The sequence below is a fragment of the Mobula birostris genome, chromosome 11 (genome assembly GCF_030028105.1).
Source record: "Mobula birostris isolate sMobBir1 chromosome 11, sMobBir1.hap1, whole genome shotgun sequence".
Classification (NCBI taxonomy): Eukaryota; Metazoa; Chordata; class Chondrichthyes; order Myliobatiformes; family Myliobatidae; genus Mobula; species Mobula birostris.
In genome coordinates, this window is record NC_092380.1 from 97,140,203 (window position 1) to 97,165,049 (window position 24,847).

General features: G+C 43.0%; 1 protein-coding gene across 5 annotated transcripts in view; it reads right to left on the reverse strand.

Annotated features, from left to right (window-relative positions):
- Positions 1-363: 363 nt before the first annotated feature.
- The window catches only part of LOC140205268 (protein kinase C-binding protein NELL1-like), a 1,028,119-nt gene continuing 1,003,635 nt past the window's right edge, over positions 364-24,847 (reverse strand). Inside the window, exons 19-20 of one of the 5 annotated variants that reach the window (XM_072272741.1) lie at positions 20,756-20,980; positions 364-2,599 (exon numbers count right to left, since the gene is read on the reverse strand). In XM_072272741.1, coding sequence (XP_072128842.1) covers positions 2,549-2,599; positions 20,756-20,980 — 276 coding nt within the window. In that variant the 3' untranslated portion in view covers positions 364-2,548. The remainder of the gene's footprint in view (positions 2,600-20,755; positions 20,981-24,847) is intronic. The other 4 variants (XM_072272739.1, XM_072272737.1, XM_072272738.1 and 1 more) reach the window with 4 other exon arrangements.

The following is a 24,847-nucleotide window of genomic DNA, read 5'->3' on the forward strand; positions in this document are numbered from 1 at the left end:
GTCTGACTACTTACCTTTGACATTCAATGGCATTGGAAATACTGAGTCCCACAATCAACATTCAGGGGACTACCTTGGCCACGATCTTAACTGGACCAGGCTCATAAACTGTGATAACAGGATCAGTTAGTTTTTCCAGTTTCTCCATGAAAGTGAAGCCTCTCTTCCTTTGTTCTGCTCTGAAAATCTTCTGTCCAACTTCTTCCTAAAAACTGAGTTATAACTTTGCAGAAACAAAACTACAAATTATAACTAAATTCTCGGAAATAGAATAAGAATCAGGTTTAATATCACTGACATATGTCATGAAATTTTTATTTTGTCTTTCTGGAGACTGATGCATTTGTCTCTGATTTACACAATCCTTGATGAGGTTCTTCCATCATTGACTACTTTTATTAGAAAGATGAACCATAATGAAAGAATATACATTTATTTAACACTTTCATGATATCAAGTCTTGCAAAAATGTTTAGAGTCAATAAGATATATTTGGAATGTAATCATTGTTTTTAACAAAAACTACAGCATGCTTTCACACAGTGATGTCCTGTAAATAACACTGACTACGTTATCTGCTCAAGGTATTGACTGAGAGATATGTATTGGCCACACCCTGCTGGACTTCCACAATTAATTGAGGCATCTTTTACGTCAAATGTAGTGCTGCATTCAAAAGACAGCACCCTTAGTTCTATCAGCACAGAATTACAGCATCACACCAGGTTACTTGTTCATTCTTACAAAGTAAAGCACCGAGTTAAAGACAACGCCAAGACGTATCTGAAGCAGTACATTGATCTGATCTGATAAATGAATCAGAGTCATAACTGATGCCAGTACATTTATGAAATTACCAGTAATTAGAGTTAATTTTAGCATTGTTTATTGGTACTGCTTCATAATTACAGGAAATATCCTGGGAATAAATCACTTCCAGTTTGGATTCACACAGGCAGTGCAAATGTTCGAAATACAATGGCCTTGACGTTTCCAGAGGTTCTCCAAAGTGCCCATAACCCCATTGCAGAACACTTGTGGGTCTTTCTACTGCTGGAATGTTGTGCTTGCTGGGATTAATGCAGCAGGTCAATAAGAGTGACATAATCAAACAATACAATCAACTACACGTGTTATCTTAAAAAGATCCCTCAATTACTTGCTATGAAAACTCAAAAGTAGAAAAATCAACGCAGCAGAGAAAGAAAGAAAAGTGCTTAAAATTCCAAAAACAAAAGCTAATTGTTATTTGATTAATTCTGATTTTCAAGAAGATAAAAATCTCAGCCTCTTTCAATGCTCATATTAGCTTTGATTACTAAATCGTTGGAAAGAATTACACTGCCATTTTAGATTTGTTGTTCCTTGGAAAAAGGATGTACATTCAGTGGCTACTTTATTAGGTACAGGTGTGGTCTTCTGTTGCTATTGCCCATCCACTTCAAGGTTTGACGTGTTGTGCATTTGAAGATGCTCTTCTGCACACCACTGTTCTAATGCAAGGCTATTTGAAGTACTGCTGTCTTCCTGTCAGCTTGAACCAGTCTGGACCTTCACCTCTGACCTCTCTCATTAACAAGACTTTTGCCCACAAAACAACTGCTCACTGGATTATTTTTTGTTTGTTTTTATTTTGCACTCTTCTCTGTAAACTCTAGAGACTGTTCTGCATGAAAATCTGAGGATATCAGTAGTTTCTCAGATACTCAAACCATCCTGTCTGACATCAACACAACCATTCCATGGTCAAAGTCAGATAGATCACATTTCTTCCTCACTTTGATGTTTGGTCTGAACAACAATTGAACCTCTTGCCTATAACCGCATGCATTTATGCATTGAGTTGCTACTCAATGATTGGTTGATTAAATATTTGCATTAACAAGCAGGTGTAACTAATAATGTGCCACTGAGTGTATATCATTCATTCGGTAATGAAATGGAAGTTACTTTATCCCTAAAGAACAGTCTACTTCAAATCCCAGTCTAACTAAATTGAGGATTGTTTCACCAGAACCGGTTTAGATTCTTCTTCCAAAAAAGAAAACTACACATTTTTAAATTTTCTTACTCTATTTCTTCATTATGTTCAGCACTCGATTTCAATGGTATTTAATTTGTTGGATTGTTTGACAGAAATGCATGAATTTTAAAAACAGCAGAAGACATTCAGTGCTCAAACAGTTATTACACAGTATTTCAGATAATTGATTTACAAAGAAACAGGACAACAACTCTGGACAGATATTATCTATAAGGTCAGATATAGCAATCCAGTTTTTCACACATAGCCACCAAAATTCTGTAAAAAATATAGAAGTGTTATTTTCTAACAGCATGGTAATGGGTCCCAACCTTGAGTTGAAAGTGAAACATATTTAACTGGAGAGCCATAAAAGTGCAGGATTGTTCCACGACACGCAAATTCCTGGAGATCTTGTTCAGTTTGATAGCTTTTGCTTCTACAATGCGAGGGCCTTTCTGCGGTATGTTTTCACGGTTACCTGTGCTGTACGCACGGAAAGAAGACCAGTCCAGGAAATGAGATTCAGTTATTGTAGAGACACGCCACATTGACTGAGCAGCAAGTATTTCCATTCTAGACCAGAAGAGAAAAGAGAGAAAGAGAGGATCATGTTCTTCAAAGGCTTGCATAATTTCACTTAGAGAGACATTTTAAATCATCCTCTCATAGCACACCACACCTCCAACATACAGCATCCACTGCAATCCACAAAGCAAAATGCTCTCTCTGCCTTAGCAGTGTTAACGAATGCTAATAGTGATTTACTGGATTAATAATTCAGAGATCTTCATCTGTTTGAGAGAAGTATTTGAATCTTGCAGTAGAGTGACAGATAAGAAATTTAAATTTGAGTAATTAAGTAAATTCAGCATGAAAATCTCGTGTATCAGTGATATTGCCAATAAAACAACTATACTTCCAATTACTGTAAACTTCCCCAGTGTAGAGTGATGGCAGGGAATTTGCAGTGGGCAGTGATGAGGATGATGTTATATACTATGTTGTTGCGTAAATGAAGTCACTGGAGAAAATTACTGGTAGGTACAAAGCATCTTCTTAAATCGACAAAGCAAGGTACAGCAGGCATAGTATAGAGATGCTTTTGCTCGAAAGGTCTGTTGGCCCATCGTGGGGCTCAATACATTATGTGCCAGACATCAAAGGACAATTCCATATTTACAATGTATGGCCAATGTTTTCTTTGAAACTACATACAACCTTCACACCTCCGGAATCATATCCACACCACAGACATCCAAATGAATTTAATCAGCATTGTCTGGTCTGGGATTCACTGCTTTTAGGAATCCATTGTTCAGAGCTGCACTCCAAATTAAATCTACAATACATATTCAGATGTGAAGACATGTAGCCAAAGTCAATTGCTCAATGTATATACCCTAAACCCAAAAATTGCTCTAACATACTGTACGTCCATTAGGTCATCCCTCAGCTTCCCTGGAATGTAGGATGCTGAGATGTGACCTATAGAGGTGTTATAAAGTCATGAGGGGCATGAGGCGAATGACCACTGCGATTTTCTCAGAGAAGGGGAGTCTATAACCAGAGAGCATAAATTTAAGGTACGTGGGGGGAAATGTTTCACACAGAGGTTGGTGTTTATCAGGAATGAGCTGCCAAAGAAAGTGGTAGAGGTGGAGTAGATCACTCGGTCCAAGAGCCAACTTGGTCGGCGTGGGCAAGTTGAGCCAAAGGGCCTGTTTCCATGCTATATAACTCAGTGACTCTAGAATGCACTCTGTGTGGAAGTGTCCATGTCTTTCGTAAGTGGAAGCCAATACTGAAAAAGGTCCTGAATGGTGTAATCACCACACTTGGCCTGCAGTGAGGTGAAAGAGCCAATAGAAGAGAATACTTACCAGACATTGCCCTACTAGCCTACTTCTAGCAGTTATATTTATTTGTGATAAGGCTGCTGGAATGACCACCAAATAATTCCTTGTGGGAATGAGTCCCATCCATTTGTGCTGATGACCAACACTGCTGCACCTCAGGTGTGTGTGCTTAGCCCACTGCTTTACTCTCTCTATACCCGTGACTGTGTGGCTAGGCGTAGCTCAAATACCATCTATCAATTTGCTGACAATACAACCATTGTTAGTAGAATCTCAGGTGGTGACGAGAAGGCGTACAGGAGTGAGATATGCTGACTACTGGAGTGGTGCCACAGCAATAACCTGACACTCAATGTCAGTAAGACGAAAGAGCTGATTGTGAATTGCCGGAGGGTAAGACGAAGGAACACATACCAATCCTCATAGAGGGATCAGAAGTGGAGACAGTAAGCAGTTTCAAGTTCCTGGGTGTCAAGATCTCTGAGGATCTAACCTGGTCCCAACATATTGATGCAGTTACAAAGAAGGTAAGACAGAATCTATACTTTATTAGGAGTTTGAAGAGATTTGGTATATCAACAAATACACTCAACATCTTCTATAGTTGTTCTGTGGAGAGCATTCTGACAGGCTGCATCACTGTCTGGTATGGAGGGGCTACAGCACAGGACTGAAAGAAGCTGCAGAAGGTTGTAAATCTAGTCAGCTCCATCTTGGGTACTAAACTACAAATTACCCTGGACATCCTCAGGGAGTGGTGTCTCAGAAAGGCAGCGTCCATTGTTAAAGACTTCCAGCACCCAGGGCATGACCTTTTCTCACTGTTATCATCAGGTAAGAGGTACAGAAGCCTGACGGCACACGCTCAGTGATTCAGGAACAGCTTCTTCCCCTCTGCCATCCGATTCCCAAATGGACATTGAACTCTTGGACACTACCTCACTCTTTTAAAATATATAGTATTTCTGTTCTTTGCACGATTTTTAATCTATTTAATATATGTATACTGCATAAAGTATATGGAATAAGATTTACTTTTTTTTTCTTCTTCTATATTAGGTATTGCATTGAACTGCTGCTAAGTTATCAAATTTCACGTCACATGCTGGTGATAATAAACCTGATTCTGATTCAAAGCAGCCTTCTTTATAGCAGTAATGCACAAGCAAATAGATTCAGAATCTCAACAGTAGACAGTCATGATGTATTGGATATAATTGAGAGAAACACAAATGTTTTCCACCACAACCTGAAAGTCCTTAATCATAATTAAAGACAATATCTTAAAATCAATTAAGGCATCATTCCCAGCACAATAAGAAATGTTGAAAAGTATGTCAGGAGCAGCAGCAGAAATTCCTACTGTTACCAAATTGGTAAACCATAAAACTTTATTTTGTGCTTAAGAATAAATTAAGAATATGATAGAGAAAGCTGAGTCCTTTGACGATGGATCAGAATTTATGTGCCATTCAGCCTTGAATGCTGATGAGTATATAAATGGCTGTCAGTGGAAGGAGACCCTATAATTACCCACACCTCATGGTTCAATAGCAGCTTTTTTCCCATTGCCATCGGGTTCTTGAACCACCTGTGAAACCTCAACACTTTTTCAGACAATATTTTTTTTTCCTCTCTTAATCGTGCACTAGTGTTTCTTATTTTGCTTTGATTTGCACACGTATATGTATAATTTATGTTAATTTAAATTTGTTAATTTTTAGTCATAGTTATAAAGCCTACAGCAAAAAAAAAACAGGCCCCTCAACCTATCTAGTCCACACCAAACTTTTATTCTGCCTAGTCCCATTGACCCATTCCTCTGTCCATATCCCTCCCATCCATGTACTTATCCAAACCTCGTTTAAATGTTACAATCAACCCGCATCCACCACTTCTGCTGGCAGCTCATTCCACACCCGCACCATCTTCTGAATGAAGAACTTCCCCCTCAGGTTCTCCTTAAATGTTTCACCATTTGCCCTTAACTTATGACCTCTAGTTCTAGTCTTACCCAACCTCAGTGGAAAAAGTCCACTTGCATTTACCCTGTCTATATCCCTCATAATTTTGTAAACCTTTTTCAAATCTCCCCACATTTTCCTACACTCAAGAGAATAAAGTCCTATATTCAACCATTCCCTATATCCTAATTCCTGAAGTCTTGACAACATCCTTGTTGTGTGTGTGTGTGTGTGTGTGTGTGTGTGTGTGTGTGTGTGTATAGACACACACAGACAGACGTTATATAAATAATGTTTGTATACTGTATTTTTTTTACTTCCCTTGCAAACTACTGGGAGTAGATGCATAAGTTTATTTTCATGGTATATAGTTTATATGGTATATACCATTATGATGGTGTCGAGACCAGCGCTTGATTTGGATTTAAGTGAGGGAAAGTTGCGCAGCGTCAGCCTCACTCTCTCTTCCCAATTCCCATCTGGATCCAACGGCAAGACAAGAGTCGAGACAGCTGGAGATGGGACTAGGTGCAGTGGATGACCAGGACATCTTCTGTGTCTTGTTCTGCTCTACACGTTCCATGACGCTTGCAGAGACCGCCTTCTTGACCGTTGGACCTTCCACTGGTCTCATCCGCTCAATCTGCTGGAGTCTGTCTTCACATGCTGGGATAGACAACTCCCTATCTCACCGAGGGTTTGAGACCCGTCGGCTACCCTCACCTGGTTTAGCCGGCTTGTCGAAGCCGTTGCCCGGGGTGTGGCCGCTGTCGCATGCAAACAGCTACGGGGAGCCACAGGTGAGAGCTGAGTGTCAGGTGGGGACCAAAGGTGGACTAACCGCCCTGAAAAGGACGCGACATGTTCTCCCACCAGAGGTGCTACCCCTCCCTGACACCCCATACACCCTCTGTTCCCTATACTCTGTGTACATAAGCCTATAACAACAATAAGCTTAAACTTGAAACCTCGGCATGAACCTCAACCAGGGGCAGACTCTAGCGAGTGACTGGAAGAAGCTTGAACACATTACCAATTGCCTTCAGCCAAGAGTGCATGTGGATTATCTGCCTCAGTCTCCATGAAGTCACATCATTCACAGAAATCAGACTACAAGAAGTCCCTTTCCATGATCTCCAGGATTGGAAGAAAACATCGGGTAAGTCCAGGTGCTGTTCCCTATAACTTCCAGACTGAAGAGCTGCTGACTTGATCTTCGAACTAGGTGCACCTTTGCCTGATATCCACCTGACAACATGGGGAATTGCCTGGCTATTTACTGCCCTGAAAGAACAGGGTTTTTCAATCCTAGCAATATTGCTTTGACAGTATAATGTCAATCATCAGCAAAGTGATGGGAGGTATCACTGACTAGGCCATCAAGTACCACTTACTCACCAATAATTTGCTCACTAGTAAATATTACAGATTCCATCAGGACTGCTTGACTTCAGACTTCATTATAGTGCTGAATCAAACAGAGACAAAACCAATGACTTCCAGGGGTTAGATTGAGAGTGAATACCCTGGACGTCACTCCACAAAGTGTGAGATAAAGAAAAAAAAACTTAACGTGTATCAAAAGAAATTGCCTGGGACTTACTAAACTCAAGGTAAGAAGAATCTCCAAATCTACTGAGAAAACCACACAGTGGAACTGAAATTACTCTTGCAAAATAGCAAACCATCCAACACAATTAATCACACAACCAGGCCATGTGAACCAGGCTTCTGGTTCACTTTTCTCACTATTCGTTGTTTTGCATGACTGCCAATCGCTTAGAAACCATGCTGAACGTGGAGAGTTTCATTAATTAAGCTAAGCGAGTTTAGTACGGGGAAAACAAATGGCAGATCTTGCAGACTGTGTAATGTGTGTCCAGAGTCTTTTCTACCTGTTTGTCAGCTTCATCAACACGCTTCCACCTCTCCCAACACCATCACCCAACTGATGAGCAATCATATAGTTCACTTGTAAACATGAAATGAGGGCTTTTACTCAAAATTCAAATCAATGTCTTAGTTCAACATGAAATAGTTGACTGGCAAGACAGGTCACAGAACTAAACATAGACCTTGTTATTTGGTTGCTGACGGGTTCGAGTTCAGTTAAAACTTGATCAGTATTGTTAACATTATTGAGAAAGAATGTATTTGCAAGATTTTTCAACTTTTACATTACATAGGGTTCAACGGGTACATTGGATGAATTAATATACCTTCCAATGTGCATGCAGTGTCATATCCAATGCGTTTATTGAAAAGGGTTGAAGTCATCTTCTGTGCACTCTGACAACGCTGCCCAGAGCCCACAAAGTTGCTCAGAAACAAGTGTGGAATGGCTTTCCAACCAGCATGGTTGCATTGGGCCAAACGATCTATTACCTTGTTATATAACTATGATTCTAAAGAAATGCCAAAATCAGACTAGAGCAGGTCACAATGGCAACTGGCCTAAATTCAAAGCAGCTGTCACTTAACTTATTTATTATTAAACTTACTTACCTGGGTTGTTGGCACTGTGTTGGCATTATGCAAACTGTTACTCTACTGTGCCTCCCAACTTTGTAGCACAAACACACAGAAAAGATATCAGTTTTTGAGTGTATTTGTTGACACTCACCGTGGCAGCCAGAAAGCAGAAATGGGGATAAGATCACAAGATCACAAGACAAAGGAGCAGAAGAAGGCCATTTGGGACATCGAGTCTGCTTCCCCACTCCATCATGAGCTAAACTATTCTCCCATCTAGTTCCAATTTCCGGCTTTTTCCCCATATCCCTTGATACCCTGACTAATTAGACACCTATCAATCTCCTCCTTAAACACCCTCAATGATCTGGCCTTCACAGCTGTATGTGGCGACGAATTCCATAAATCCACGACCCTCTGGCTAAACAAATTTCTCATTTCTGTTTTAAATAGGTACCCTCTAATTCTAAGACTGTGGCCTCTTGTCCTGGACTCACCCACCAAGGGAAATAGCCTTTCCACATCTACTCTGTCCAACCCTTTCAACAATTCAAAATGTTTCTATGAGATCCCCACTCATTCTTTTATACTCTAATGAATACAATCCAAGAGCCGACAAACGCTCCTCATATGTTAGCCCCTGCATTCCAGGAATCATCCTTGTAAATCTTCTCTGAACTCTCTCCAACATCAGAACATCCCTTCTAAGATGGGGGGCCCAAAACTGCACACAGTATTCCAAATGAGGTCTCACCAGTGCCCCACAGAGCCTCATCAACACCTCCTTACTCTTATACACTATTCCTCTTGAAAAGAATGCCAACGTAGCATTCGATTTCCTTACTGCCGATCCAACCTGGTGGTTAACCTTTAGGGTATCCTGCACGAGGACCCCCAAGTCCCTTTTTTTCCAATTTTTGAAATTTCTCCCCATCTAAATAATAATCTGCCCAATTATTTCTTCGTCCAAAATATACAACTGTACATTTCTCAACATTGTACCTCACCTGCCATTTCTTTGCCCACTCTCCTAAACTGACCAAGTCTCTCTGCAACCTTTCCATTGCAGAAGGCCCCCCAGTGCCCTTACTTCCTGAGGAAGCTAAAGAAATTTGGCCTGTCCCCTAAAACCCTCACTAATTGTTATAGTTGCACCATAGAAAGCATTCTTCTGGGGTGCGTCAAAACATGGTATGGAAGTTGTCCTGTCCAAGACCGGAAGAAGCTGCAGAAGATCATGAACACAGCCTAGCACATCACACAAACCAACCTTCCTTCCTTGGACTCACTTTACACTGCACGCTGTCGGAGCAGTGCTGCTAGGATAATCAAGGACATGACCCACCCAGTCAACACACTTTTCGTCCCCCTTCCCTCCGGGAGAAGGCTCAGAAGCTTGAAGACTCGTACGGCCAGATTTGGGAACAGCTTTTTTCCAACTGTGATAAGACTGCTGAACGGATCCTGACCTGGATCTGGGCCATACCCTCCAAATATCTGGACCTGCCTCTCGGTTTTTTTGCACTACCTTACTTTCCCTTTTCTATTTTCTATTTATGATTTATAATTTAAATTTTTAATATTTACTATCGATTTGTACTCCAGGGAGCACGAAGAGCAGAATCAAATATCGCTGTGATGATTGTACGCTCTAGTATCAATTGTTTGGCGACAATAAAGTATAAAGTTTCTTTAACACTTCCTGCTCCTCCACCTGTTTTGGTGTCATCCGCAAACTTATCCACAAAACCATAAGAAGGTGTTTCTGTTCCACGAAGTATATGTGTGTGGGGGGGGGGGGCTACATGTGAAACATCCTATGTGTCTTTAGGGGTGGAGGTGGTGGAGGAGTCAGGGGTGGAGAGTTGGACACAAAATCTACCAGGGAGAGTTGAATTCAAAATCTACCAGGGACACTTTAAGAACTGCCCAGCAGGAAATTGCCTTAGAAGTCTCCTCTGGTTATGAAAATAACCATGGAGAAATGCTGAAGGAGATTTTGTGACTGAACAGGGTAGGTCAAGGTGAACTGCACACCATTAAAAGTATGCTCTGTCATAAGGCACAATGATGCAGTATCATAAACACACACACACACACACACACACACACACACACACACACACACACACACACACACACACACACACTCACTCACTCATGCACCCTCACCCAGAGGTCAACTCTCAAAAGCTAAAATAATAAACGGGTAACATGAAGTTCATAAGACCAAAAATTATAGAAGTAGAATTATCAACACGAGTAAATCTACAAATGCTCAAAATCCAAAGCAACACACACAAAATGCTTGTCGAATTCAGCAGTCCAGGCAGTGCCTATGGAAAAGTGTAACTAGTTAATGCTTCTGGATGAGACCCCTCATCAAAGATGAAAACTGAATCAGCCATGATGAAATGGCAGAGCAGTCTCAATGGGCCAAATGGCCTAACTCTGCTCTTCCATCTTATTGTCTTATCAGTCCTGATAAAGGTTCTTGGCCCAAAACGTCGACTGTTTACTCTTTACCATAGATGCTACCTGGTCTGCTGAATTCCTCTAGCATTTTATGTTTGCGGCTTTAGAAGCAGAATTAGAACATTTGACCCATTGTGTCTGCTCCTCCATTCAATCATGGTTGATTAATTATCCCTCTCAACCCCATTCTCCTGCCTTCTCTCCGTAACCTTGAGTGCCTTTTTTAAGCAAGCATCTATCAATCTCCACTTCCAATATACCCAATGACTTGCCTTCCACAGCCATCTGTGGCAATGAATTCCACAGATTTACCACCCCCTGGCTAAAGAAATTCCTCAGCTCTGTTCATCAGGAGAGAGTAAATAGTTTGGGTCTGTACTCAGCAGAGAAATCCTGAGCCACAAACCAGTTAAGGCTTTGCAAAATATGCCTGTGTGCTTATTTGCCATTCATCATTTCAATTTGATTCTCTTCTTTGAATACAGTAGATACCTTCATCATAATGCTGCATCATCATTAAAGTGTTTCAGGTAGAGCAGAGGGAGATGATGCAGATGGAGAAGCAGAGAGGGAAAGTGGAACACAGGAACACCAACAAAAAAATGGAGGAGCTGGCTACCAGACCTATTGAGCCTGCCCAGCTTCTAATATGGTCATGGCTGATCTCTACTGTCTCCAAGAGGACCACAACTTTGTTGTAGGGTTTGGTGGCTTGCATGCTTAGTGACCAGGAGACCTATGTTGGCTGGAGTCAGGGTCTTGTGCTTTGATTCTTGGAAGGGTCACCCATGCCAATCATATCAAAGGGTGGAGGCCAGACTAAGAGCAGTCCACCGGTTCTCCAGGTTTGGGGGGGTGCGGCGGGAGGTTTAGCTCAGGGCTAGCAACTCTGACTAGTCAAAATAATTGCTTCAGAAACAGCAATGAAGAATCTTTGACCTTCATTGCAGCTCTACGCGCCTGCAGCATAATGGGTAGTAAGTAAGTAAGTGATCGCTGCTGGCCTGATCTCCATTTCCGTCCCTTTTCCCCATATCCCCCTCCCCTCATTCCTTGACCTATTGACTATTGATCCACCTCCACCTCCAGATGTGCGTCCCATGTCCCCATTTGTGTTTGCACTCAAGATACAATCTTAAATTCATTTCCTTTGTCAAAATAAGTCTCCAAATGCTTCAGAAAATGTAACTTGACTTGATGCCCCCAGCTCTGGCTGAAAACACATTCAGATCATGACACAAATGCAAATAACATTTTCAAAAGATGCAGAATCTGTAAATACATTCAACATGTGCAAACCTTCAGAGAATTGGTCACCTGCTTTATCTTTGTCATTAACTCCAAATCACTGCAGGTTATAATCATCACAAAGCTATTTTAAAATCCAGAAAATGAGCTAGCACTGATTTCAGCAGGGTTATTATTCATTAATTTCGATCTTCAACTTGGACCAGTTTTACACATTTGCAAGTGCAAGGTGAAACAACACGAGGATCACACATTTAATTTATGAGGACTGCAAAAACAGATTTCAAATTTCAAATGCATAATATACGTATTAATATGCATGGAATATACTCTTACCAAATAAACAAAATGTTCTCTCTTTATTCAGTTAAAAAGGACACAGTGAACACAATACCTGATAATGATGTAGAGATGGCAGGTCAAAATTAGTATGTTATGCTTCAATATTTTATTAGTACTGATAGAGTATCTGTCTCAAATGTAATCACGATCGGGAGCGACCAGAACATAATTAAAAATAGAAATCTGGACTCATTTTAACAACTCAGATTCAGCAATGAGTGCAGAATGATTTTAGTGAATGTCTTTCATTTCTGGGGTCCTGACATAAAACAAGCTGCAGCCTGGCAGAACGAAAGCTGTCTTTCTGTGCTGGGTCTCTGCCATTGTACATGATTTCCAATGGCTATAGGCTCAGAACAGTAGTACTGGCATTCACTGAAAATTGATAGACTGGGCTTAAAAATTTAAACTTGCACAGCCCTGTGCTCAATGTGGAATGATCTGTAAATCACAAAATTACCCTTTTTGTTTATTCCACTGCACTCTTGAAGTGCCTGTCTTTTTGTAAAGTCCTTTGCTGGCAAACCAGATGCCTAACAACAAAACACATCCTGAAATCAAGTGGAGGCACAAGAGACTTTGGATGCTGGATTCTGCAGCAACACAGAAAGTGCTGGAGGAACACAATGGGTCAGGCAGCATCTATGGAGGGAAATTCACAATCACAGTTGGGTGAAGGGGCTTGATCTGAAATGTCAACTCTTCATTTCTCTCCATAGATGCTGGCTGACCCATTGAGTTCCTCCTGTACAACCTGTGTTACTGAAATAAAGTAAATCGAAATCAAAATCAGGTTTCTTATCGCTGACATAGATCATGAAATATGTTGCTTTGTGGCAGCAATACAGTGTAAGATGAAAAAAAAGTTAAGTCAGAATAAAAATAAGAACATAAGAAATAGGAGCAGGAGTAGGCCATCTGGCCCGTTGAGCCTGATCCACCATTCAATAAGATCATGGCTGATCTGGCCATGGGCTCATTTCCACCTGCCTGCCTTTTCCCCATAACCCTTAATTCCACTACAATGCAAAAATTTGTCCAACCCTGTCTTAAATATATTTACTGAGGTAGCCTCCACTGCTTCATTGGACAAAGAATTCCACAGATTCAGCACTCTCTGGGAAAATCAGTTCCTCTTCATCTCCGTCCTAAATCTACTCCCCGAATCTTGAGGCAATGTCCCCTCGTTCCAGTCTCAGAACATAAATAAGCAGTCCAACAGAGGAACATTGAGGTAGTTTCATGGGTTCATGGACGGTACAGAAATCTGATGTCAGAGGGGAAGAACCTGTTCCTACAACATTGTGTGTGTGACTTCTGGCTCTCCTACCTCCTCCCTGATGGTAGTCATGAGAAAAGAGCGCGTCCTGTATGGTGAGGGTCCTTAATGACAGATGCTGCCTTCTTGAAGCACTGCCCTTTGAAGATGTCCTTGATAGTGGGGAGGGTTATGCCCATGATGGAAACACAAAATACTCTCCAGATGCTGGGTCAAAACAACACTCACAACACGCTGGAGGAACTCAGCAGGTCGGGCAGCATCCGTGGAAACGATCGGTCAACGTTTCGGGCCAGAACCCTTCGTCAGGACTGAAGAGGGAGGGGGCAGAGGCCCTATAAAGAAGGTGGGGGGGAGGGTGGGAAGGAGAAGGCTGGTAGGTTCCAGGTGAAAAACCAGTAAGCGGAAAGATAAAGGGGTGGGGGAGGGGGTACAGGGAGGGGATAGGCAGGAAAAGTGAAGAAGGAATAGGGGAAAACACAATGGGTAGTAGAAGGAGGCGGAACCATGAGGGAGGTGATAGGCAGTTTGGGAGGGGGCAGAGTGAAATAGGGATAGGAGAAGGGAGGGGGAGGGAATTACTGGAAGTTGGAGAATTCTATGTTCATACCAAGGGGCTGGAGACTAGCTAGACGGTATATGAGGTGTTGCTCCTCCAACCTGAGTTTAGCCTCATCATGGCAGTAGAGGAGGCCATGTATGGACATATCCGAATAGGAATGGGAAACAGAGTTGAAATGGGTGGCAACCGGGAGATCCCGTCTGTTGTGACGGTGCTTGACGAAGCGGTCCCCCAATCTGCGTCAGGTTTCACCGATGTAGAGGAGGCCGCACCGCGAGCACCGGATGCAATAGATGACCCCAACAGACTCATAAGTGAAGTGTTGCCTCACCAGTTTGGGACTGTTTGGGGCCCTGAATGGTGGCAAGAGAGGAGGTGTAGGGACAGGTGTAGCACTTACGCTTACAGGGATAAGTGCCGGGTGGGAGATCCGTGGGGAGGGACGTGTGGATCAGGGAGTCGTGGAGGGACCGATCCCTGCAGAAAGCAGAGAGGGGTGGAGAGGGGAAGATGTGCTTAGTGGTGGGGTCCTGTTGAAGGTGGCAGAAATTGCGGAGGATAATGTGCTGGATCCGGAGGCTGGTGGGGTGGTAGGTGAGGACAAGGGGAACTCTGTCCTTGTTGTGGTGGTGGGAGGATGGGGTGAGGGCCGAAGTGCGGGAAATGGAGGTGCGGGTGAGGGCGTCATTGTTGACGGCAGAAGGGAAACCACGATTCTTAAAGAAAGAGGACATTTGAGATGCCCTGGAACGGAAAGCCTCATCCTGGGAGCAGATGCAGCGGAGACGGAGGAACTGGGAATAGGGAATGGCATTTTTGCATGTGGCGGGGTGGGAAGAGGTATAGTCGGGGTTGTTATGAGAGTCACTGGGCTTGTAGAAGATGTCAGTGGACAGTCTGTCTCCAGAGATGGAGATTGAGAAAGGGGAGAGAAGAGTCCGAGATAGACCAAGTGAATTTGAGGGCTGGGTGGAAGTTTGAAGTAAAGTCGATGAAATTGACGAGCTTGCCTAAGGGCCAAGTGATTGCCGATTGTCTGTGAGTCCAAGTCCACTGGAGGCTGAAGGCCCTGAGATGACCTGCCATAGGGTCGGAGGATTAAATACGTGTGTGTCTGTGGGCGGGTGGTTGGGAGGTAGATAGGATCTTGATTCGCTGTAGTTGTTGCTTGTGTGTTCTGCAAACATGTTTGGTGAGGCATGCTATTTTGGTGCTGGAATGAGCTAATAACACTTGTGGCTGCCTCCCCAACCCACCCCCACATATTTACTTACTTACTGAGATACAGTGCAGAACAGGCCCTTCCAGCCTTTCAAGTCACACCACTCAGTAACAACAGATATAACCCTAGCCTAATCACAGCACAATTTTTGGTGACTAATTAACCTACCAACCGGTACACCTTTGGACTGTGGGAGGAAACCAGGGCAAGCAGTGGAAACCTACACGGCCACAGGGAGAACGTACAAACCCCTTACAGATAGCGGCAGGAAATGAACCTGGGTGGCTGGTACTGTAAAGCGTTGTGCTAACCACTATGCTACTGTGCTGTCCCATTCCTTAGGTTGTGTGTCCGAAATAGACCAAGTGAACTTGAGGGCTGGGTGGAAGTTTGAAGTAAAGTCGATGAAATTGACGAGCTTGCCTAAGGGCCAAGTGATTGCCAATTGTCTGTGAGTCCAAGTCCACACATTTCATTGTGTGTTTTGATGTACACATGATAAATAAATAAGACCTAAGATATAAAAGCAGAATTAGGCCACTTAGCCCATCGATTTTGATCTGCCATTTCATCTTGGCTGATCCATTTTTCCTCTCAGCCCCAATTTCCTGCATTTCCTCCCATATCCCTTCATGCCCTGACTAGTCAAGAATCTGTCAATCACTGCCCTAAATATACATAAAGACATGCCCTCCACAGCTGCCTGTAGCACCAAATTCCAGATACTCACCTCTCTCTAGATAAAGAAATATCTCCTCATCTCCATTCGAAAAGGATATGCCTCTATTCTGAGGGAGTGTCCTCTCGTCTTAGTCTCTTCTACCACTGGAAACATCCTCTCCACATCCACCCTATCAAGGTCTTTCACCATTCGGAATGAATCTGAACCTGAATCTCCATCACTGGCACAACCTTCCCCATCATCAAGGACATCTTCAAAAGGTGTTGCCTCAGGAAGGCATCATCCACCATCAAAGGCCCTTCACCATCTGGGACATGGCCTCTTCTCATTACTACAATCATGGAGGAGGTACCAGAGCCTGCAGATGCACACTCAACACTCATTCAGATTCTAACATTGACTCGCTATGCAACACTCACACTCAGGTCTATCCATATAAACTTGCAGGAATCACAGATGGAAAGCAATTGCTTCAGGAAGTAAAATGAAGGGGAAGAACAACAAAAAAATCCCCAGATTGGCAAGGAGATGACTTAGAAGTGTGGCGGAGACAGGAACTCTGAGTGGTGAGCTGCAGGCACCCGAGGAAACAATGCTCACAATTCCAATGGACCAGGGATACAGGCCAGCAGTGGGAACTCAGCTATCTGGTTGGCCAGGACCCAGTGGAGGCTAGCAGCCAGCGTGACAGCCAACCTGAACAAGGAGTTGGACCAATATAAATGCAAGGACTCGGCAGAACGACATTCAATTGTGCACTGATGATGTCACCTTGACTGGTGACAAAACAGTTGCGACCTAACCTGTGATTTGTTCAATGATTACACTAAATTGAGGTTTGCTGGGTGGTGCTGCTTGAAGGGCTGGGAGGGCTTACTCGGCACTGTATCTCAATAAATACATAACCTCCAGGCTTGGCAAACAACCTTATAAACAAGCAGCCAAACCGAGATACCAGTCGTCTCTTTAATTTCACACAGGAAGTCTCATCATTGTGGATTCATAATACGTTTATGATGATTAACTTTAATGTTTTGGAGTATCTAGATATGTATTGCAATGCTGTAACTTGGAAAACAAGGTACAAAAATGTGAACATGAGGGAAAACATAATAAGACCATAAGTCCCTAAGACAAAGGAGCAGAAGTCGGCCATTCAGCCCATCGAGTCTGCTCCGCCATTTTATCATGAGCGGATCCATTCTCCAATTAGTCCCACTCCCCCGCCTTCTCACCATAACCTTTGATGCCCTGGCTACTCAGATACCTATCAATCCCTGCCTTACATACACCCAATGACTTGGCCTCCACTGCCGCTCGTGGCAACAAATTCCATAGATTCACCACCCTCTGGCTAAAACAATTTCTTCGCACTTCAATTGGCCACTTCAGTTGGTGTGATAAGTCAGATGCCTTCCATCAGGGTGGCATGACAGTATAATGGTTAGTGTATCGCTATTTCAGTGCCAGTGACTCGTGTTCAAATCCCACTGCTCTCTGCAAGGAGTTTGTTTTCCCTGTGACCTCCTCCGGGTGCCCGGATTTCCACCTACATTCTAAGGATATTTGGGTTTATAAATTAATCGGTCATATGGGTGTAATTGGACAGTATGGGCTCGCTGGGCCAGAAGGGTCTATTACCGAGCTGTATCTAAATAAAATTAATAAAAATAAATGCCTGTATTTTCACAATCACACTGCTGCATGCAATGGTCAATATGTGAGGAAATTAATGAGGATTCTCTACTGACGAGCATCTACATAACAGATGGGCGATAAGGATGAAGATGTATTCCCCCTCTGAACAATGAATTTGATTCCAACATAGCCTGTTCCTCTGATGGCTGTATTTTCACAATCATTTCTGCTGGACAGCTATGTTCAGCAGGAAATGAAAGTGATGTAAAATAATAGTCAGTAGAGGAGTGATTCACCAAGGCTAAAAGCTTAGGTGCATCTTCCAGGCTGTGAGAAAAAAAGGGTAAATTTACTCTATGATGGTCCTGTAACACAAATGAGCAAGAAGTACTTGAAAGTAAGTGCCTGAAATGGGGCAGTTTTCTATCTCTAAGTGCTAACAATCTGTGCCTTGATGATCACAAACATTCACAGTAATTTAATTGCAAATCTGACACCTTATTGCAAGGCAGTTGGAAGGAAAGTGCTGTTTTATTCATGGATAAAAATGATAGGTTTGGATAAAATAACACATTCTGGAACTATGTCTATCTGATTCATAATGGACTTACGATGATTAACATCAATGTTTTAGAGTATCAGAAATTGCTGGCCCCCCACAGACTTTATAATCATTACAGAGGCTCTGCTCATGTCAACCTTCTATAGATAGCTGAATTTAATGATAGTCTGATTGATACATGATGGAAAGCACATAGAAGATAATTGTGGCAGTGCCTAGGTTTGCTCAGTCACTGGGCCTGGATGGTCCAGTGGGTGAATCAAAGTTCCCACTGACCAGATCAAAAAGAGATCTGAATCAAATCAGAGCTGCAGAACATTTTTAATGACTTCGTATTAGCATTAGCTTGCAGATAATATGCAGTGTTGTGCTCATTTTAATTGAGAACTGCAATAACTACCTTTCAAGTTTATTATCTAATGATCAAGATCATCAGCACATCAGTTTATAAAAAATACAGCCCTAATCAGCTACAACATAAACTCCATTTGCATACACCAATTTATCTAGCAAGTAACGTTTCAGAGAACTGTCGGTGGTGAGCATAAACTTTATGAAACCAGAGCGTTATTCTATCTAATTTTCTAAATAAGACAAAAGAAAAAGTAACTAAGTACTCTTCATCTTGATGGTCATCATTGGTTATTCTGGCCACCTCATTATATGAAAAAATGTGGAAGCTTTACAGAGGAGATTTACCAGGATGCAGCCTGGATTAGCTATGACTGAGCTGGGGCTTTTCTCTTTGGAGCAAAGGAGGATGAGGGATGACTTTATAGAGGTGCACAAGAGACGATAAGGGACATAGATTGACTGGATAGCCAAAGACCTTTTCCCAGGGGCATAATTTTAAGGTGATTGGAGGAAAGTCATAAGGGGATGTCAGAGGCAAGTTTTTTACACAGAGAGTAGTGGGTGTGTGGGGCAGGGGTGGCAGAGGCTAAGAAACTCTTAGATAGGCCCAAGGATGATAGAAAAATGGAGGCCCTGTGGGAGGAAAGGGTTAGGTTGTTCTTAGAAAAGGTCGGCAGAGCATCATGGGCCAAAGGACCTGTACTGTGCTGTAGTCTCCTGTGTTTTATCTTTACATACTATCATATTTCCTTACAACCCAAAAGGTGCCAATTTCTGCCCTTGACATCTCTAGCAGCTCAATAGAACAATCCCATTCCCCAGTTAACTTTCCCTAAAACATTTTTACATCACATCCCCATCAACAGCCCCCAGATTCTATCACCCATGAGGGTCAATTTACAACAGGCATCTACCCTACCGAAATGCACATCTTTGGAGTGAGGGAGGAAACTGGAACAGCTAGGGAAACCCACACAGTCACAGGATGACCATGCAAACTCTGCAAAGAGAGCAGCAAGGATCAGGATGGAACATGGGCCAGTAATTCTACTCACTATGCTAACCTAACAGATTTATAGCTTCCTTGCAATACAAAAGCTGAATTTCAAAATAATTTCTAAAACATGATTCTCATACATTTTCAATTATTCCTTCAAGATATATGTAGCCTGAACTACATGTGTGTACGCACTTAATAAATCGATGGGTATGATGGATAGCTTGTAGGCTAGTGGGATTCACTTTGTCACGTAGCAATCTGGAGAAACCTTCTAACACCTATTTCAAGATTCAAGATTCTAGATTCAAGTTTATTTCTCATGTGTACATCAAAATAAACATGTCACTTGCGGTAACAACCAGCCCGCGGTGTCGCCACATATTCAGGTGCCAATGTAGTATGCCCACAATGCTTGGCTGAACAACGCAGAACACAACGAAACTGCACTCCAGTCTGAACTCTGAAAACCTTTGTCTGCCCTGCCTTTTCATTTACTGCCCCTGATCTTCACCACCCCCTCATCCTTGTCTCTAAACTGTAACGCGGTCCCTAACTCCCTCTCACTCCACAAAACCATCCCCAGGAACCTAACAAATGGATTTTATTTATTTCGCGATATGGCGTGGAGCAGGCCATTTTGGCCCTTTGAGCCATCAGTACCCCAGCAACACCTGCCAGTCCAGATTAACCATAACCTAGTCATGGGACAATTTACAATCACCAATTAACCTACTGTGGACTGTGGGAGGAAACCAGAGCACCCGGAGAAAACTCACACATTCCATGGGGAGGACGTACAGAGACTCCTGACAGAACAGCGGCAGAAGTGAACTCCAAACTCTGGAACGGCCCGAGCTGTAATAGCATCACACTAACCGATCCACTGCCTTAGTGCCCTAAAACACTATAAAACAACTAAAACTGAGGCCTGGCCTCAATGGAGGTCACAGTTCAGCACCGTACTGAACACAGTTACACACTTGCAGAAAATCGCGATGGGTTGAACACTGAGCCGCAGCAAGATCATTCTGAGATATGACAAAGTAACACAAAACATTCGCGCAGTACAATACCTTGCACTTGCAAGTTGTGCAGGGGGATCCAGCCACGGTCCATATCGAGCCACTTAGTTGCGTTATTCCTTGGTTGTCTATACATGTCTGCCGGATATCATAGACCATGTTGTCAGCTAAGCAGGGGTCACTCACGCAGCGAGGGCAGCACTCCCCATCTGGAATGGTCGTATACTCACAGCTGAGAGTTGGGCAGGTTAAAGGCCAGCAGTCCACTTCTCCTTGCTACACACACACACACATATACACACAAACATGAGGTCAGGTTTAATAGAAAATTGTTGTATTCACCTGGTAAGCAAATGAGAACCAACATGTCAGTCATCCACTGAGAAACAATCATGCAGTGTGTATTCAATGTTAAATGATACAGCTCTTTACAACTAAACCACGTTCACACTCAGTATTCCTGTTGGCACACTTCCAGGGAGACGAGAAAGAATTATACCTGTGTTTCTCTTTGTGTTTACAACTCAAATCAATAACAAAAGAAGTACCGTCATGGAACATTTAGATAGAGGTACAAAGGCCCAGGTTTTGAAACTTGTGATTAGTACCAAGGGTATGTAGTGTTGAACGCTGAGCTCTAATTAATAAACAGCAGCCTGGTGTAGGTATTGCTATTGTCCAGGTGCTCCAAATCTCAGTGCAGAACCAGTGACATTGCATCCGCTTTAGACTTATTGTGGCGATAGGCAAATTGCATTGGGACTGGGTTCTTGCCTAGGCAGGTGTTGATTCTGGCCAAGGCCAACCTCTCAGAGCACTTCATCGCAATAGATATGAGTGCAACTGGGCGACAGTCATTGAAGCAGCTCACTCTGCTCTTCTTGGGCACTGGTATGACTGGCACCCTTTTGAAGCAGCCAGAAATCTCTGACTGCGGCATTGAGAGATTAAAGATGTAGAACCATAGAACCATAGAAACTACAGCACAGAAACAGGCCTTTTTGCCCTTCCTGGCTGTGCCGAACCATTTTCTGCCTAGTCCCACTGACCCGCACACGGACCATATCCCTCCATACACTTCCCATCCATGTATCTGTCCAATTTATTCTTAAATGTTAAAAAAGAACCCGCATTTACCACCTCGTCTGGCAGCTCATTCCACACTCCCACCGCTCTCTGTGTGAAGAAGCCCCTCCTAATGTTCCCTTTAAACTTTTCCCCCCTCACACTTAACTCATGTCCTCTGGTTTTTTTCTCCCCTTGCCTCAGTGGAAAAAGCCTGCTTGCATTCACTCTATCTATACGCATCATAATTTTATATACCTCTATCAAATCTCCCCTCATTCTTCTACGCTCCAGGGAATAAAGTCCTAACCTATTCAACCTTTCTCTGTAACTGAGTTTCTCAAGTCCCGGCAACATCCTTGTAAACCTTCTCTGCCTCTTTCAACCTTATTTATATCCTTCCTGTAATTTGGTGACCAAAACTGAACACAATACTCCAGATTCGGCCTCACCAATGCCTTATACAACCTCATCATAACATTCCAGCTCTTATACTCAGTACTTTGATTAATAAAGGCCAATGTACCAAAAGCTCTTTTTACGACCCTATCTACCTGTGACACCACTTTTAAGGAATTTTGTATCTGTATTCCCAGATCCCTCTGTTCCACTGCACTCCTCAGTGCCTTACCATTAACCCTGTATGTTCTACTTTGGTTTGTCCTTCCAACGTGCAATACCTCACACTTGTCTGTATTAAACTCCATCTGCCATTTTTCAGCCCATTTTTCCAGCTGGCCCAAGTCCCTCTGCAGGCTCTGAAAACCTTCCTCACTGTCTACTACACCTCCAGTCTTTGTATCATCAGCAAATTTGCTGATCCAATTTACCACATTATCATCCAGATCATTGATATAGATGACAAATAACAATGGACCCAGCACTGATCCCTGTGGCACACCACTAGTCACAGGCCTCCACTCAGAGAAGCAATTCTCTACTACCACTCTTTGGCTTCTTCCATTGAGCCAATGTCTAATCCAATTTACTACCTCTCCATGTTTATTATTTATACAGGTATTGAGGTCCAGTGAAAATAATTATATTGCATGTCATACATACGGAGAATTTCTTTGGAACAGTGCATTGAAGTAGTACAAGGGAAAACAATAACAGAGTGCAGAATAGTGTTATAGTTACAGAGAAATTGCAATGCACGCTTGCAATAAGGTGCAAGGGTTGTGAGGAAAGAGATTGTGATGTCGTCCATCTTATCATACTGGGGACCGTTCAATTGTCTTATAACTTCAGGATAGAAGCTATCCTTGGGCCTAATAGTATGTGCTTTCAGGATTTTGTATCTTCTGCCACATGGGAGGAGGGAGAAAACTGAATGACATGCATTATTCGGTGCTGAATGGTGCGGACATCATAGAAAGCGGGTGGGGGGACGCAGTTGCAGTGTAAAGGGCAGGTGCAGACAATGTTTTAAGGGGAGGAAGAGGTGTTGGGACTTCTCCCTCCTCCTCACATGCCCCGCCTCCACTCCCACCACTGCCCGTAGGTTCCACCCCTCCACCCCCTCAGTGACAGCACTCAGCTGCAATGCCCTGGCAACCAGCAGTGAGGTGAAGTTTGGGGCAGACAATTCGAGGGTGAACCCGGAGAGTGAGGAGCATCTCAGAGCTGGAGAGAGGAGGAGTGGGGGTTTGCAGACAGTAGGGTAATTCTCAGTAATGGGGAGAGAGAATGCATAGCGAATTCCCCTTGGAGGCAGAGAGAAGCTGTAGGGGACACAAGCGCATGGGAAGTCACAGTGTAACTCTTCAGCTAGGTGGCATTGAGGGACAAAGTGTCAGAGCAAATGGTCAATGAAGGTAATTTCCATGTGTCCTCCTCCCCCTCTTGGGTCTAGGCTTCAGACACTCCATGCTCTCCTCATCTGGGAGTGGGCACTGAACACATTGTCCTCTCTATCTCTGGGAACAGTTGGTGGACACTATCATCCCCACTATCTATGGAATACACAGTCCATAAGAGATAGGAGCAGAATTAGGCCACTTGGCTCGTTGTGACTGCTTCACCATTCCTTAATGACTGATTTATCATCCCTCTCAACCCCATTCTCCTACATTTTTCCCATAACCTTTGATGACCTGACTAACTAAGAAGCTATCAACCTCTGCTTCAAATATACCCAATGACTTGGCTTCCACAGCTGTCCTTGGTAATGAATTCCACAGATTCACCACCCTCTGGCTAAAGAAATTTCTTTTCACATCTGTTCTAAATGGTCATCCTTGTATTCTGAGGCTGTGTTTCTGGTCCTAGACCTCCCATGGTAAGAAACATCTCTCCATATCCACTCTATCTAGGCCTTGCAGTGTTCAGTAGGCTTAAATAAAATCCCTCTCCCATTCTTCTAAACTCCAGCAAATACAGGCCCAGAACCAGGAAATGCTCCTCATACATTAATCCTTACATTTTTGGGGTCATTCTTGTGAACCTCCTCTAGACCCTCTCCAATGGCAGCACTTGCTTTCTTACAAAAAGGGCCCAAAACTGCTCAAAATACTCTGTGTGGTTATCAGACAGTGACATGCACTTCTCATTTCTGTCTATCACTCTTACGCCGCCTCTGATCTGGGCCGACATTTATGTGCTGGGCAGCACCTAATTAATTAGCTTGTTTATTTCGACTTCTTTCTTAAAGATGTGCTGGGTGCGTTCTGGCTACCGCTGCACTGCTGCATTCTTTGCGGCTCGGAGGTTGGGGACCACCGCTCTACAATCATCAGGTTCCTAAACCAACATGGACAATTCCACCCACCAATCTGCACTGATTCCACAACCCACAGAGCCACCCCCATTAGTGAGAACATGTTCTCAATGTTCTTTTTTTCTATTTGCATAAATTGTCTTCTTTTGCACAATGCTTGTTTGTCATATGTATAGTTCCGTTTGTCTTTCCGTATAGCGTATTTCATAAGTTCTATTGTATTTCTTTATTTCCTGTAAATGCCTGCGAGGAAATGAATCTCAAGAGAGTAAATGGTAACATATATGTAGTTTGATAATAAACTTACTGCGACTTTGACTAATGCCTCAGAGTAGACTAAAGTGGAATTGAGTTTATAA